At 46.2% G+C, this 17,557-nt stretch overlaps 1 protein-coding gene across 9 annotated transcripts in view; it reads left to right on the plus strand.

Moving 5' to 3' along the window:
• The window catches only part of LOC138510403 (uncharacterized), a 1,044,636-nt gene that overhangs the window by 323,263 nt on the left and 703,816 nt on the right, over positions 1-17,557 (plus strand). For 8 of the 9 annotated variants that reach the window (XM_069626035.1, XM_069626036.1, XM_069626029.1 and 5 more), the window contains one exon: positions 16,056-16,206. In XM_069626035.1, coding sequence (XP_069482136.1) covers positions 16,169-16,206 — 38 coding nt within the window. In that variant the 5' untranslated portion in view covers positions 16,056-16,168. Of the gene's footprint in view, positions 1-13,546; positions 13,647-16,055; positions 16,207-17,557 lie in introns of those variants that run through there. The other variant, XM_069626033.1, reaches the window with a different exon arrangement.

A 17,557-nucleotide genomic window follows, 5' to 3' on the forward strand; every position in this document is an offset into this window, starting at 1 on the left:
ACAGAGTTAGTCTAAAGACGGATTCCATATTATTGGAAAATGCATCTAACGAGTCAATTCCTGTTACAAAGTGTATACCTTTCAATGTCAGTTTCTTCAAAGTTATCTCTGAGGATAAAGGAACTTTCACACCCTTTCAACAGTATTGTACAAAATTACCTACTCCCAAAAGTTTGACTCCCAAAAGTTCGACCCGCCAATTTTCCGTATATATATATGTGGGGGGGGTAAAGTGAATAAAAAATGTATAGGGGTAAGGTGGGGGGCTGTTGGGGTCTCCCCCCACATATATATTTGCAGAAAATTGAAAAAAAAGACAAAAAACAGACTTTTGGGAGTCAAACTTTTCAATTCGGTAAAATCACATAGATCCCTTTGAACAGGCTCACATCTTGATTTGAATATGCTTTTTCAAAATGTTGTTTTAAAAAACCACAGATTCTACACCCCAAAAACGATTTAGATTCCTAGGTTTGTTAAGTCTTCAGACAATGGGCCTGATCACGACCTCGGCGGTAACGCTAACGCTATTAGCGTGGGGGCTATTAGCGTGACCGCCATCCATAGCCCCCGGCGCTAATAGCGCGGGATCACGAGTTGGGCGGACTTGGAAGTCCCCATTCCCCATTGAGCCCATTCGGGAATGCCCCATTCCCCATTGGGCTCAATGGGGAAAATTAGCGCTCTTACCGCCGGCGGATTTCCCGCCGGCGGTAATAGCGTGAATTTTCAGCGGATTTCCCCCCAGCCAAGAGCTGGGGCGAAATCCGCCGAAGCCCTGATTCGGCGGACCCTTAAATCCGGCGGTAATAGCGCTACTGCCGGATTTAAGGGTTACCGCCGAGGTCGTGATCAGGCCCAATATCTTATCAATTTCTACAAATATTTGTATCATATATGCCTTACACATACACACACACACACACACATGCACACATATGTGCATCCCACACACATGCACACACACAAACGTGCATCACGCACACATGCACATACACATGCATCACACACACATGAACACACACAAACATGCACACATGTGCATGCACATGTGCATCACACACATGCACACACATGCACACCCATCCACGCACACTCACACAAGCACAAACACACACACACATGCATCACACATGCACGTGCACACACACACATGCACACACCACGACAACAAAATGCACACTTGGTGCACATTTTATTTTGAATTTCTTCTGACAGGATTGCAAAATCCAAAAGTTCCACATGTTTCACTTCCAGAATGTCAACTATCCAGGTTTAGCATGATGCAGTTTTACCACTCAACATTCTTTTGTTTTCCATGAATTGGAAAAAGCTAAATGTAAGATAAAAATTGTCAAGGTCACTTCCAAATGTCAGTAGTTTTTTCCCAAGCAACAATATACAAAAATATATTATTTCTAGCACGGGGCAATGAATTTGGAAGACCACTGATCGTGGAGCATGGCAACATTTAGCAATCCGTGTCACAGTCATATAAGTACTGCAGGCATGAAAGTTGGCCTTATCTGCGGGCTGTTTAAGTGTCCTGAAGAATACTGTTCATTTTGAGCTGATAGAAACTGGTAGACATCTTTCAGGACACTGCCATATTTAGGGGTTTGGAACCGGTGCTTTGGGGTGTCATAGATGCAGTGAAATGAATGGAGGCTGTTTCAGCTGAACAGCCTCAGTGGCTGCAAACAATTATCCTAATCATTCTGGATTATCACACACTGAATCAATCGCTCTCCTTTTGAAACCATCTTGCACCCCTGTCAAAGCATCACAGCTCACTGTTTGCTCGGTCTAGAGCTCAATTCCCATATGCTTTACAGGATGTATAGAAAGCCACATCAACTGTGTACGGCACACGCCATGCATTTAAGCTTTATAATGAGTCAACTGGCATATGACGGCCGCAGCACCACAGAACCATGCTTCCCAATTAAAAAAACTGTAGTGTCCGCCACCACATCCTGTAGCGCCTGCTGGGGGCACAATACCACTACCTATAATGCTCCATGATTGGAACCTTGATAGCGATGCGCCCCAAGATGTAAACCCTTTGTGATGACAAAGCAGTGGGATCCGTTGCGGTTCCTTGGGCTCGTAGCAAGGTACGGGATCCAAAAGCCCCCGTCCACTTGCCAAGGCATTCCCAAGGCCCCTGTTGCTGAGGTCCATTAAAGAACCAGAAAAGCCACTCTCTGGGGTGTAGGGGCCCCTATGATTCCATCAGACCTTGCTGGAGGCCAAAATCCAGCCACACACCATTGCCGCATTTTAAGAACAACTCTGTTGCATCAGGGTCCCCATGATCCAATCGATACTTGCTGGGGTCCCCAATGCAGCCATGCCCATTGCTGCATCTGATGAACAAAACCGTTGCGATGGACACCCCATAATCCTTGGGTCTTGTTGGCCCCAAAAACATCGGTGACGTGTTGCATCAGATGCACAAATCTACATAAATCCGATTGCTGATGGTTGTCGCTGGCACAGGCCATTTCTTCAGGGTCTGCCTGCTGCGCCATCCTGCTGTTGGAATACGTGGTGCCTCTAAATATATATAAGGAGAATGTAGAATCAGAATAGGACATCTTTTACACATCACCAATCACCTCTTTGAAATATTCAAATATTATATAACACATTTTACATAACATATTAAGACAAGTGTAGCCCCTGACACTTGCCCCATCAAAACATTCCATTATTCCATCAATTTGTGCTAATGAATCTCGGCTATACCTCTTCAGCAAGATGTGTGATCTTTGACAAAAAATCGAATTCCACCCCCACTTGGCTTGCCAAAATTGGAAGTTCACATTGTCAGGATAGTGTGAGAAACGGCTGGAGGTATAACTGTATTTTAAAAAGGCTATCACATGTTGCCACCACTGTTAACTGAAACAACAGTGCTTTAAAAGATGTAAAATATGAATCCTAACACTCTGAGCTTGCCTTGCACTCATAAAATAGAGACAAAAGTGGCATAAGCTTATTACTGCTTTGCACACGCTGAACAAATAATGTAAATCGTGAAGCCTAATTGGAAATACAAAAGTAGTCCACTAAACCTACTGGGCACAATCTAAAACATGAACCGGTGCAGACATGGGAACTTGAAAGAAACCAACTTTTACACATCACCAAAGATGTCTTTGAAATATTCAAAAGACAATTCCCCATCAACAGATAACACATCTTACATAACATCATAAGTCCGATGTAGCATCCTTACGCTTGCCCCCTTAAAAACTGTCAACAATTCAAGCAGTTTGTGCGAAAGAATCTCGGCTACACCTCTTCATCAACATGTGAGATCTTTGACAAAAAACTAAAATCCCACTGTGCCTGCCTTGCTGAAGTTGTATGTTCACAAAACTCTGCATCTTTCATACACAGCAATGCCCAGGCGGGCTGAGGGGGGTCAAGTCAGGTCATAACTAGTCTGGTGTGAAAATTTTGCACACTTAAAATATTTTACCAAGTTTATTGGCCTGGGGAATAAAACAATGCAGTGTGGGTGTGCCGGCTTGCAGATATGCTGCATCACAAAAATACATTTTTGTTCCATGCCTTTCAAGGATGTGTGACTGAAGTGGTGACCATAAAAAATAAATAAATAAATTGGGAGTATTAACTAGGAAAGCATTCTTTGCAGAATATGTGAATGTTTGCACTATAAGAGTCTCAGAGAAATTCCACATTTGTCATTCCTCAAATGTAATTGTTGCTATATCGCATCACTGACTTTGTCGCCTCTAGTCTGCAGCAGCATCACACATGCAAGAATATACTAATACCACAGACTTTCCAAATGGGTCTACTAGCGGCCCCTTTGTAACAAGGACAGTCAATCGCCAAGGTTGAAAAAGAAAATGGCTCAGTATTATAGGCCATTTAAGACTGTACAAGCATGACCCCACAAACAAAAGACTAGGTTTATTGATATGGGAACTATAAAGGACATTGCCGATTAAAACAATGCATGGCAAGCGTTTGTGCGTGCAGATATGCTGCCTCACAAATTACCACTGTGCTCCTGTTAGGCAGAATCACATGCAGTACCCTTGGAACCACTGCATGCAATTAGGACTACAAGTGTACGCACAATTTCGCCTTTGGTACAAGCCCGTACTACACAGTAAAGTGGTAGCGATGGCTAAGCAGCCAGACTTATCTCAAAGAGTTTAAGTGAGCAGTAGAACAAGTTACACAAAGGACCAATAATACAGTGATTCAAATATACACTTACTCAAGGTATATTCTTGGTAAAAGAATATACATTTATTTACACATCTGGTTTGAAAACATTACACTAGCACAAGCAGCTCAATATCACACACTAATAAACCACAAAAATCCAACCGGCAAGTAAATGAACAAGTTTAGCTCCAAAATGAAGTGGGAGCAAAATGGCACTTAAAATACTTATAAAGGGGAGGAAAAGACAAGGTTATGTGAATAGACAGCCCAAATACATTCATAGGCAGGGCAAAGGGTTGCAGTTAAATACAACCAGCAATTCTTCTCAACACGCTTGGGCCAAAGTCAATGGTTCAGAATCTTTTGTCTAGGATAGCACAGTTCTGGTATATAACGGTTAGTCGTTGCCACAGAGATTAGAAGAATTTGGCTAGGCGAAAAGTTTGACGAATGTTTAGAGAAGGACGAACCTTCGAAGCTGAGGAAAGTATCACGCACTTTCTCGATGGCCGAAAATATTTCTGGACCCCATTTGCACTGTACCTTTTTAACGAAGAAAGCTGTAGCTGAGGCAGTTGTTCCTGGCAGTTCAAGCAGATCTCGCAGTTCCTGAGCTTGAGTCGTGGGGACAAGAAGGAGGACGTCAGGAGGTTCCTGCACTGCCCAGGGATGAGGCCAAAAGCTGTAGCAAGACGTTGCTTTAAGGTGTGAGTGCCTTAAAGACCAAAAACTGGTTTCCTTCCCACTGGCTATCTGGTTTTCAAGCAGCACTCTGCTGAAAACTCGACCAGTCAGGGACGGTGTCCAGGTGGCTTACGAGTTGGTTGTTCCCACCAAATCCAAGGGAAGAAGTTAACCTTGAAGGGCTTCTCTGTCGATTGGAGTTTCAATCAATTCAGACCTGCAGCAGGGCTTCACCAGTCGTCCAGGAGTTGCAGCAGTCCTCTTCCTTCAGCTCGTCTTCGGTTCTTTCATTCCAGTGGTCGACTCTGCCTTCCAAGTCCCAGAGACCTGCTTTTAAACAGTTTTCCCCCATTCATTCAGCCTGGCTGTCATCCAGCAGGGTGGCTGTCCTTGCCGGGCAGTCAGCCAGCCAATCACACCAGAGTGCATTCAGGTCTCCTAGGAGACTAAGCACAGGGAGTTTCGGGCAGCTCCTTCCCATCCTGTCCACTGAAGCCCGCCAAAGGGCACAAACAAAGGGACCAAACCTGGTTTGGTGCGCAGAGTTAAACACAAGAAGTACTCTTCCTAAAAGAAATGGCGAAGAAAGTTGACCAGAGTCTGTTTTAGATAGGTTTGGGGCGCCATATTGAAAAACATGGCTGCCCTTGATTTTGAGCTACCATTGTTAGCGGTCGTGAAAAATCACGGTAGTTGATCTAAACCACTGTCACCAGCCATTTAAAATAGGAAAAGGTAACATTTTACTGTTACATGCGTGTTTTGACTCAGGGGAAGCTAAGCAACCCCTCCAGCACTCTATTGGAAGATAGTGTGTGCTGGGTCAGTAAATTTAAAAAGACTAGTAAAGCCAATTTAACTTAACATGCTCTGGGAGACGGTAGTCAGTACCAGAGAAGGCATTTAAACCTTGGAGAGTCTGAAAGACACCCCTGTGCCACTGCACTGAAAGTGCTTTGTGATACACAGAAAAAGATGATGCCACTGGAGTTGTTTTTAAAACTCTATAACCAAAGAACACAAAAGTAAAACACACACACAATGAAAAGTTCAAAGAACCAAAATATAGCAAAAGAGCTGGAGGGCTCTTAGGTAAAGGGAATTAAGCATTTGTGTGAGAAATCTCCCTAACAGTTCCTTGCCTTTCAACAATGTGACTTGTGCAGTTATGGTTTAATTCAAACATGCAGCGTGAAGTCATACGAGCAGCGCTGACCACTGAAAAAGAACTGCATTGCCTGTGTGTGTGGTCTCACAAAAATTACATTTTGCTCTAAAATTTAATCTCTGCAGGGTGCAAGGTTATAGATTCGGAAGGCCTGAATTTGCAAAGCGTTTCCATTATTTTGAAATAACCCCAACTCCCATTTTTTACACTTTGAGTAGAGTAGGCTTCAATAATTGCCTAGGATCACACACTTTGGGTAAATGGCTAAACCAGGATTTTAACACATCAAAAAGCCCCGTTCATTATGGGACCCCAGTTGGAAGGGGGCAATTAATATGATGATGGTGGCCGTAATCAAGAAAAGGATTCAAACAGTTGCATTGTTTAATTGACACAATTCATCAATATAAATTGGAACACATCAAGCTCAAAACAATATTGCGCCACAGACTTTTCAACGGCATCAACGAGTGCAGTGCTGAAACACTGCGAATACATCATACCCATTAATGAGAAAACGGCCTCTATAATTTTGGCCTCATCACAAATAAAAATGGTGAAACACGCTCCAATGTTTTGCCAGAGCAGCTTAGCATCGGCACTAATAACCTTTAAACAGAGTTTTCTGTGGCTGAACCATGGTCATGCACAGCCCCACCCAACTCCATTTAAGGAAAGAACACTGGCTGTTCTAAAAGAAAATACAACTTTTACTTATAAAACACAGAAATTTCCTAACATTTAGATCCCCATGGCCATGTGTTGCAATTGTATTTTTTCTACTAGCAGAATGCTGTTCAACACAGTTTTTTTTTTTTTTAAATATATTTTTATTTTATATAAACCAAACAACAATACAACAGAACATAAATAAACACATTTAACAACAAAAGCACTGCAATCCCCATCCCTCCCCCCTATGAGCCTGTATGGTGTCCGCCATCGGTATCCGCTGCGAGCGGAGGGGCGTCGTCGCTCTCAGATTCAATTTGAGCCGACCCTGTTCCAAACAGCTCGGCTATCATCAATTTCCATGCCGCGAGGGAGCACATTTCCTCCTCCTCCCCTGCAATACTGGTATCCCGCCACACCGCCGTCTCGGCCTCCGCCCATTTTTGGAGATCCCTCCACCAGACCTCCACTCGTGGCTTATGACACTCCTTCCATCCCATGGCAATCCTACGTTTAGCAAGCACATAAGCCAAATCTTTCAATTTCTCAACATGTCCGAGTTTACGCGCTCTGGGATATCCCCCCAGTAAGCAGGCCCGGGCTGAATCCACTTTGAGCGTGATACCCTTTCCTGCCAGCTTCTGCGCCACTTCACCCCAGTAGCCTGCAATTACTGGGCACGCCCAGAACATGTGTATCATGTCTGCATTCTCCTCGTCACACTTGGGGCACGCCTGGCGTCCAGTGTCCCGAAATTTGGATATTCTCAAGGGGGTCATGTATGCCCTGTGCGTTATATAAAGCTGTATTTGCTTAAACCTGGCATTCCTCGATACTTTCTTATGATACCCCAAGGCACGCTCCCACAACCCATCTGCCATCAGGGCCCCCAACTCTGTTTCCCATTCCAGTCTCAAGTGCACTAAATCACTCCCAACCTTTGTCATCAACATCTCGTACAACCTAGAGACCTCATGCCCGCCCTCCGATGTGTCGTATAGTATCTCCACCGTGGCGTCCGGTTCATCGGCCAAGGTAGTTTCAGGCCACCTACTCCAGATCTCCTGCACTATCCTGTGATATGTTACATATTGACCCCTGTGCAATCCCGACACTGCCTCTAGTTCTTCGAACTCCATGATGGTCCCATCCTGCCAAATATCTCCCATGGTGACCAACCCCACTGACTCCCAGTATGTCCGGATGATTGCTCTGAGCTGCCCGTCTCCTTTCGCCAGTGCGACCAGTGGTAACTGCGGCACACACGGCAAAGGGTTACCCATCATCCGGCAGGCCCGTCGCCACATGTTCCGTCCCAAAGTTAGCATTCTAGGACGTTCCCTCATGCATGCATTAGTCACCCAGATCACCTCCCGCAGATAAAAAGGGGAACAGTCCCTCACAAACAGCCTGTGTTCAGGGGTCTCGTCGTCAGAGAGCCACCTGGACACATATTGCAGCTGCGCTGCCACATAATAGGCCTCAAAGTTCGGCAGTTTAACTCCGCCCTTCTCGTAGAAGTTCTGCAGCTTCCACAGTGCGACTCTGTTACGCGTGCCGTGCCACAGGAATTCCCTCCAAACACTATGTAGCCTCACAAAAAACTTCTTAGGTATCATATAAGGGATGTTGTTAAAATAGTGCAAAAGCGTGGGCAGTACCACCATTTTAAGCATAGCTCCCCGGCCCATCATCGCTAATGGCAATCTTTCCCAGAACCTCATGCATTTCTCGATCTTCCCCACGGCAAGTTCAGTGTTGTGCTTGTGTTCTTCCTCAGTCGTGTGATACACGTCTATTACCAGGTATCGGAAAGAGCTCGTCGCCCACGGGATCTGCAACACTGGCAACCTCTCCACCGGAGTCCCCACATAGCCACCCAGCGGAAATAGGGTGGATTTCTGGGGGTTTACTGCTATACCTGACAACCAGGCATACCTCCCCATCACCTCTAAGACATACTGCACATTTTCTTCTGGATATCTCAGGTATAGCAGCATATCATCTGCATACAGGGATATAAGATGACACTCTCCTCCTACATCGATGCCGACCGGGTCATATTGCTGCCGGAGGTAAATTGCTAAGGGTTCAAGGGCCAGGATGTACAACATTGGGGACCAGGGACACCCCTGCCTAGTGCCTCTGCCCAACTGCCATCTCTCTGACACCACTGCACCCGTGCGGACCCTAGCCAGTGGTGCACTGTATAGCATCTCGGCCCACCTAATGTAACCTGGTCCCATCCCAAACCATCCCAGAGCCGCCAGCAGCCACGGCCACCGAACAGAGTCGAACGCTTTAACCGCGTCCAATGCCACTATCGCCATTTCGCCGTCGTCACTACGTCCCCATTCGACCACCCTGTGGAGGCGTCTGTGGTTGTGAGTAATGTTCCTGTTTGGGACATAGCCCGTCTGGTCAGGGTGGATCAACTTGCCGATCACTCTCCGCATTCTAGTAGCCAGGACAGCTGTCAGGATCTTGCTGTCCTGGTTCAGCATCGACAGGGGCCTGTAGGAGCCAAAATCGTGTCCCGGTTTATTTGGCTTGGGGAGCGGTATTATAATCGCCTCCCTGAGTGACTCCGGCAGCCGTCCCACCTCGTACGCTTCGTTGAGCATTTCCAGCATGGGCGGGAGCACTTCCTCTGCATATACTTTATAAAATTCACTGGGGAACCCATCCGCCCCTGGGGCTTTGCTGGTGGGTAACTGCCTCACAATCTCCTTCAACTCTTCCAGGGTGATCGGAGCATCCAGCTCCTCTCGCTCCTCGTCACTGACCCTGGGCAGGCCTACGTCTTCCAGCACTTCGTCTATCTCCTCCTGGCTGCCCCCCTCACAATCTTCGTATAAGACCTTATAGTATTCCACGAATGCCCTGTTTACGCCTTCTTGGGTGTCCGCCTCCTCACCCTTTTCATTGATTACCAATCTGATCGGGGATCGTGGGGTCTCGCTCTTGTACAGCCAAGCTAGAAGTCAGCCCGTTTTGTCTCCCCCTGCATGCAGTCTCTCAATATACTTCCTATAGTTCAGATTACAGAGCCTGTCCCAATGTTCCGCACACTTGTGTTGCAATTTGGAGACCGCCTCCGTATCTATCCCACCACCTTCCAGCTCCTCCTCCAGCTCAGTCTCAGCTCTATGCAGATCCGCTAGGACTCCCCCCATCAATCCCTTGGACTTCGCAATGGCGATCCCCCGCATTACGACCTTAAAGGCCTCCCATAAGGTGCCCGCCGACTTAACGCTACCTGTGTTCACCTCAAAATAAGCAGTTATCTCCTCCCTCATATCCTCTCTGAAGGCAGGGTCCTTGAGCGCCTCCGCCCTGAGGCGCCATGTTGGTATACGCGCTCGTGGGGGATAAAGCTGCCATTGCATGACCAGGGGCGAGTGGTCAGAGAGGACCCTCGCCCTGTAGTCTATATGGTCGCACTCCGCGACTATGTCCGGCGTGGCAAAGAAGTAATCAAGCCTCGTGTGCAGTTGATGCAGGGCCGAATAATGCGAGTATTGCCTCCTGCCCGGGTGTTTCGCTCTCCACACATCTACCAGGCCAAGATCCGCCAGCAGCGTCTGCAATACCTTGGCCGCCGGGCTGGGCTTAGCCATCTTGTCATCCGACCTATCCTCCCTGGGATTCAATGCACAATTGAAATCACCGCCCCAAATCACCGTACCCCCCATCCCGACACTGAGCTTGGTGCACAGCATCCTAAAGTATGTCGCCGTGTCCTGGTTAGGCGCATATGTGTTTACAATGCACACTACTTTGTTCTCTACCAGCCCCCTCACCATAACCAACCTACCATCCACCTCCACAACCTCCTCAATTAGCTTAAGTGGGACATGTGGCGCCACCCACACCAGCACTCCTCTGGCATAGGCGGAGTACGTTGATCCCACCACTGTCCCCTTCCACTTCCTCCCTACCAGCTCCAGTTTCTCTCGCTTTAGATGCGTCTCCTGTAACAGGGCTACGTCTATCTTTTGCCTCTTAAGATACAACATAACTTTATTTCGCTTCAGATAACTGTTAAGCCCTCTAACGTTCCACGTTAATATCCTAAGGTCCCCCATGGTCTATCAGTAGTTTCCTCCCCCCATCCGAGGCAATCCCTCCCCACTATGCAGACACCCAATCCCGATTTCATTCCCAGGCTCATACAAAAACTAAAACACCCCAAACCCCTAACCCAAACAACTGCCCAGCTCCATCCCTGGATCTCAGGCATCCCTGTGTTCGGTCCTCTCTGGGAAACCCAAGTAGAGAACCCGACAGGGTGTCACCCCACTAACAGTGACTAAACTAAACACAAAAAAGGGGGTGTAAAGAGCGGCCTTTGGAGGCTCCTCTCCCTCGCAGCCATGTCCGTGCTCACGGACCACGTTTCATAACCACTGACGCGCACATGTTCTCCAGCGAGTTCAATTACTATATTCAAGTCCCAATGTTCGTAACCCGACCGGGCCCACAGCGTTACTTATCTCGTCTTTTTTTCGCCAGCCGTCTGAACATCTGGCTCCTGAGGGCAGTTTTGCGCATCCAGCCACTCCATGGCATCCTCCGGAGTGTCAAAGAACAGCAGCTTGCTCTTAAAGAAAACCTTCAGTTTGGCCGGATAGAGCAACATGTATTTATACCCCGCTTCCCGCAATCTCCTCTTTACCGATCCAAAGTTCATACGACTGCGCTGTACCTGCAGGGTATAATCGGGATAGGCAGTTATGTTCGCCGCTCCTCGTTGTATTGTGCCTCCCTTGCGGAAATGTTCGAGGATCCTTTCCCGGTCCCGGTAATTAAGGATCTTGGCGATCACCGGCCTGGGCAGGTTTCCCGGCGGTGGCTTCCTAGTTAAGGCCCTGTGCGCTCTCTCCACCGCAAAACCCTGCGACAGGGTGCCTCCTGTGATCTCCTGCAGTAGCATGTTCTCGATAAATTCCGTGGGATTATGGCCCTCAGCTCCCTCCGGCAGGCCCACGATACGGATGTTGTTCCTCCGGGCGCGTCCTTCCGCCTCCTCCGCCCTACTCTCTAAATTGCCCACACGTTGCACCAGGGCATGGAGTTCACGCTTTTGCACGGCGCAGTCCGCCGCGGTAGGGCCCATTTCTTTTTCCAAAGTCTCCGTGCGCTCTGCCAAAGCACGCACGTCCTGCCTTAGGAGGTTCACGTCCTCCTGCACCGCCCCAACCTGGAGTTCCATTGCGGTCTTCAGTTCAGCCACAGCGAGCTGGAGCTTAGTCTCCCAGGTCGCTTTCAGGTCTGCGATCGCAGCGAGGACCTCCTGGTTCGCACCCCCGGCGGCCATTTCCTTGGCCTGAGTTTTATCTTTGCTTCTGGCTCCGTCTGGGCCGGGCGGCGTCTTAGCGTATTCGTCGAGCGTGGGCTGTTTGTTCTTCGCTCTCGGGAGCTTATTAGACATGTCTCCCGTCCTTCTGTCCCCGCTCGGATCTGGGGCAGGGTGTCCTTAATGACCACGATGCACCCGAGTCATGCTCCTTCACTACCACCACGCTCCAGTGCGATTGTCAGGCGCCCAGATCAGTCACTCCTTTGTTCCTTCGTTGAGCGGCGGCGGCCATTTTCTCGTTCATCGCACTCTCGCCTCCAAGTCTTCTCTTAGCTTCTTGTTGCGCTTTCACGGTGCGGGCCCGTATCAAAATGTGTCCACACGTGCACCCGAGATTCATGTACGCAGCCATCTCAGTCTCAGCCAAATTACATCGGTCCTTGCACGGTTTTCGGTCGGATAATGTACGGATCTGCGGGAGCCCCCGTACAGACACGTCCTTTCACATGGCTTCCTAGCCACGCCCCCGCTGTTCAACACAGTTATACAGGGTGCTTTGAAATTATACATTTTAAAATATATATAAACCCCTCACACTACATGTTTACGTTGTAAATAAAAAAAAGCAGCAGCTTACCTCTTTCTCACTGAAAATCTTTTAATCCAATCCGTAAACACTGGGGCTTGCTCCCAATCAGTGCCCTGGCAGGGGCGTGGCAATCCTCTGCGCTGGTGTCCCCCTGAGCCATGATAAATCCAATTAACTGATTGGAGTTTCCCCCACCTGCCAGCAACTCCACAGGGATCCCGATAGCAAAATTTCCTTGCATGGGCTGCAATCAACTCCATTAGCGGCACAGCTGGGTGTCTCCAGCACAGGGTTTGGCAGACGTCCAAAGCAATATCTACGCAGCAGTCAGAAGCCCCCCTTTTAAAGGGTAACCCCTCAACCCTAAGCCCATGGCTGTTTCTTGGTCACATATGCTCTTGCATCTACAATTACCCCATCCCCCTGATTTCTTGCTTATGTTGTACATGTTGGGTTTCCTATGTCCATGTAGCAAAATCTAATTTAAACTGTTTCCTCAGAATCCGTAAAAAGGCCCCCACCCATATCCATTGCCTGCAGCTGTTTTAGTTGATAAACAACATCTGCAAGTATTTTGGGTTCTTGCTTACTTTGCACAAACTGGGCTTCCTGTGTCTTTGAAGCAAAATCTAATTTTAGCTGTATTCTACTGCGTGCGGCTGAGCTAAATATAGAATCCATTCTTAGCATTCCATTGTGTATGAGTCATCAGAGTTCCCAGCATTCCTGGCCTTGCAAAACACCTGAGACAGTGTTGTGTGTCATCTGTGGGTGAGCTTTGCAAAGGAAACCTCGCCCCTGCAGTGCTGGCTTTATATATCTCTGTGTCTCCTCACCAACACATTAATTTCTCTTCTAGATGTGCCCCTGTAAACAGCGTCTGGCTTTTACATCTGCATTGTGTTCCTTTGAAAAAGCATCAAGCATTGCAAGGCTGTCATCAGTGGCACATGTTTCAGAAGAGGCTATGAGATGGTTTGTGTCTTTTCTATCTGACCGCACCCAACAGGTGAAGATGGGTGAGTGCCTCTCTGAGACTGTGCCGGTTGAGTGTGGGGTACCCCAGAGGTCTTCATTGTCACCCCTGCTATTTAACATCTATATTTGAATATTCATTCGGAATTTAGGTTGTCATACCACTCATATGCCGATGACACCAAATTTACGTGTGACTCAATCAACCAGCGGAAGCAGTGAATACTGTGCTGTCCTCCTCAACCAAGATTAAGAACTGGATGTTGGAAAATAAATTACAACTGAACCCTGCAAAAACAGAGGTTATTGTATTGGGCGCATGGAAGTTGGTTCGGGATATGGTTCATACTATTTCGTGCCCATCTCTCTTTCGGTGCCCCTACTAGATATGCAAACACTGCAAAAAAACCTCAGCTGCATCTGGCAGTCCAGTATGGACTGCAATTTGCAGGTCAGTCAGATGGTAAAATCTGTATATTTTCATTTGAGGCTCTTAAAACCAATAATGCCTCTTATTTCAGTGAAGGATCGGCCAATTGTGGTTGGAATATTAACCAATACTATGCTGGACTACTGCAATGCCCTCCTCATGGGGGTTCAACATATTCAAATAAATAGACTCCAGGTAGCCCAAAACTCTGCTATAAGACTGATTTTTTCATTGAGCAGAAGAACGGCAATCCCCCATTTCAGAAGGCAGATACATTGGCTGGCTACCAGTATCCCAGAGAATCCTCTTTAAGGTGCTCTGTCTGGTGTTCAAGTGCATCCATGGGATGGCACCAGTCTATTTGAGCACAAAGATCCAGTTGTACCGCCCTCAGAGACGGTTGCGCTCTTTAGCAGTGCCTTCTGCAGGTCCCAAGGGTCAGAACGACCACATGGGGCGAGCAACATTTCTCTGTCCGCAGTCCCCGAATTTGGAATGCTCTTCTGTCGAACCTTCAACTTCTTGACTCTCTGACAATCTTTAGGAAACAATTAAAAACCTATTTGTTTGCATAGTTTAGACCATTATCGCTAGCTCGAACCCTTGTGACACTGCAATGTACTATATAAGAACATCTCTGGTCCTAGATGCATTCATGCTTGGTCCCCTCATGGGTATGCGTGTTACAAATCTACAAATCAAATTGCCAAAAGCTCATCGTTAATATATAAAAAGTTTCACTGTCCATTTAAACAGAAACAAGTATTTCCAAAAGCCAATAGTTTGGGGTCTTTCGTATTTTGAACCTAGGTTTAATTTGGCTGCAGTCCAAAATCTGATGTTGCCACACTGGCATCTATACTATATATAGACTTTATTTTTAGTTCATTTAACATTGATATAAAACGTATCAAAACAATTTTGATATTGCATTTTTTAGGGGTCAGTAAATACATTTTACTTAAAAAAATATACATTTTTATATTAGTTTGTATATACATTTTTCATATTCATTTTTTATATACATTTTTATATTTAAAAATATATTTTGTATATACATTTTCATATTTTTGTATATTAAAAATATAGTCATTTGTATATAAATGTGTACATACATTTGATATAACAAATATTTAAAAAATGTAATATCATTTTTATATAAAATGCATATTAACTTTATATCAAATTGGTATCAAAGGGGTGGGGGGCGGGGCTTGGACTGGAAATGATGGGTGGGGCACCTGTCAAAATTTTTGAATGGAAAGGAAGGGTACCCCATTGAACTACTAGCGATAGATATCCCGCCTGAGCCACAGTATCTGGGGGCAACAGATTACCCTGTTTCTCTCCTGCATTATCTGGCGATGGGGTCGGAATTGGCAAGCGATGTGTCTGGGTGTTGAGTGTCTGTATCCACAAGCCCTCCTTCCGGGCCCCAACTTAGATTACCTGTAGAAAGCACACACTCACAAAACCCGATAGAGCTATCTCACCACTCACTCACAACTACGATGTACACATCACACCGGCAGGCTAGGCCAGGTCATACTCAACTGGTAGCAGGCTGCAACTAGGAGACAGACCTAGTATGGTGGTCAAAAGTAATTTCTTTTCCATTTGAATGTTTACTCTCCGTCACAAAGAGCCTGTAAAATCTGCAAAGATGGCGAGGCCTGTGTCTCCCTACTGTTGCCGATTCCTGGCCTAGTGGTTAATCCTGCATTGAACACAAAGCCCCCAACAGATAGGGTTTGCCAGAGTAGGAGCCCGAGAAGGTTGTACTGCTCCAGATCATTCTCATTTCTACTACCTGTGTTTTGTCCTAGCTGTAAATCTGTTCACTACACCCCAAGTAAGCTGCCGTGTAATGGGATTGTGAACTTTTCATATTAATAGGGTTTCCCTATATTGGAAGAAATGTAAAAAACGAAATGTTCAAGCGACACATTTTATGTATGCTGTGTTTGGCTGTTAATGTCATATAGCTAAAAAAAGTGTATGTCTTTTGTTTTCTTCTGGCCAGATCCTGGACGGTGGGTGTACTTCAGGATATAACAGTGAAGGGATTAAACAGCAGGAAAGAAAGCGAACAAGCAAACTGCAACCTTGCCTCACTGTTGCCTTCGCTGACAAAGAATGGGGCTCTACCTCTGTAGGCTATGGATCAACGCCACGTAAGTACTCATAGTAAGGACAACAAGAGACCATGTTTAAGAAGAAAGCCTGTGGTCTGCTGCGGCGTAGCATAGCCCCAGATCTTTTGCAGACTTAGCAGCACCTCTGGTGGTCTGAAAAAATTCCATGCTTCTTATTCACTAGGAGTATGTTGTCTGTGTTAAAAGAAGAAAATACATATGATATGCAGTCCATACAGCTTCAGGAGTAGCCATCCTTGACATATGACCTGGGGTCTTGGGAGTTTATGCTCTAATGGTAACAATCTAAACAGATCGCAGAAAATAGCACAGGTAAATGCCATCCATGGTAAAATCTTTGCTCTGGCTCCACCCATTTTCCTTTCACTAAACTGAATGTCAAGTCAGTGAAAGGCCGAGGGTGTTGGTGGCTGGCTGTAGTTTTACAATTGCCAAAACTAGTTTGGAGATGGTGGTATCCCCCTTTGCACCACGCTTTCAGGCAGTAGATGTCAATGAAATGACCTGTGCTCGGCCATGCATTTCATGCCAAGTAGAGGTAACACTTTTGAGCATAGTAGTGGGAATGTACCCATATCCCTGCGCACGTGCTATGCTACACAAAGCACCATCTGGTGGGTCACGTAAATTCTTCAGATTTGAGAGTGGGCCAGTGACTCTGCCTCCCACACTGGCTAACATGACGTGGAGTGATGATGTGGTGTGAACGCTGGTTGCACTAGGTTTTCTAAAACGGTCTTTTGTGAAATGCGCAGATGTGGGTATAAGCAATTTTCATGCCCAATGCTCTTTAAAATGTGCCATTGCCTATAAACTCTGCCCAAACCCTACCCTCCTCGGTAGTTTTTAATTTGTTGTGTAAAGTTATGAATTGTGTTTCATGAATGTGGGCCATCTGGGTGCTCCCTAAACTGATACAGCACAAGCAGGAACAGAACAGTAGAAACTGTATTCATATGGCGAGAACACAGCACATGCAGCAGAAGGTCACACTTCCTGGACGTAAAGGAAATGCATAAACAGAAGAAAGGTTTGAGATTATCCAAAAGCAACATATTCATCAATGATTTCCTTCATGGAAAAAAGTACCAATAGGAAGTTCCAGGTACTTCATTTTGTTTCCCTATTTTGTTTTTAGGTGTGGTCAAAATTAGGTTAATTCATTTGATAGTGAAATAAATCAGAGTAATCATTCTCCTTTTCATTTTTAGGATATTGAATGTTAAGGTCTGCACTACATTGATGTGAATCTAAAAGTTAAAAAAAGATAAGATCATTAAATGGTGATCCATGATTGTAATCACCCAAATTGCGCTGTGATGCCTGGTACAGTCTTACCCCTGAGGAATGCCCAGCATTTGAACATTTT

This window comes from Ambystoma mexicanum, chromosome 6p, assembly GCF_040938575.1.
Source record: "Ambystoma mexicanum isolate Mex_15411 chromosome 6p, UKY_AmexF1_1, whole genome shotgun sequence".
Lineage (NCBI taxonomy): Eukaryota > Metazoa > Chordata > Amphibia > Caudata > Ambystomatidae > Ambystoma > Ambystoma mexicanum.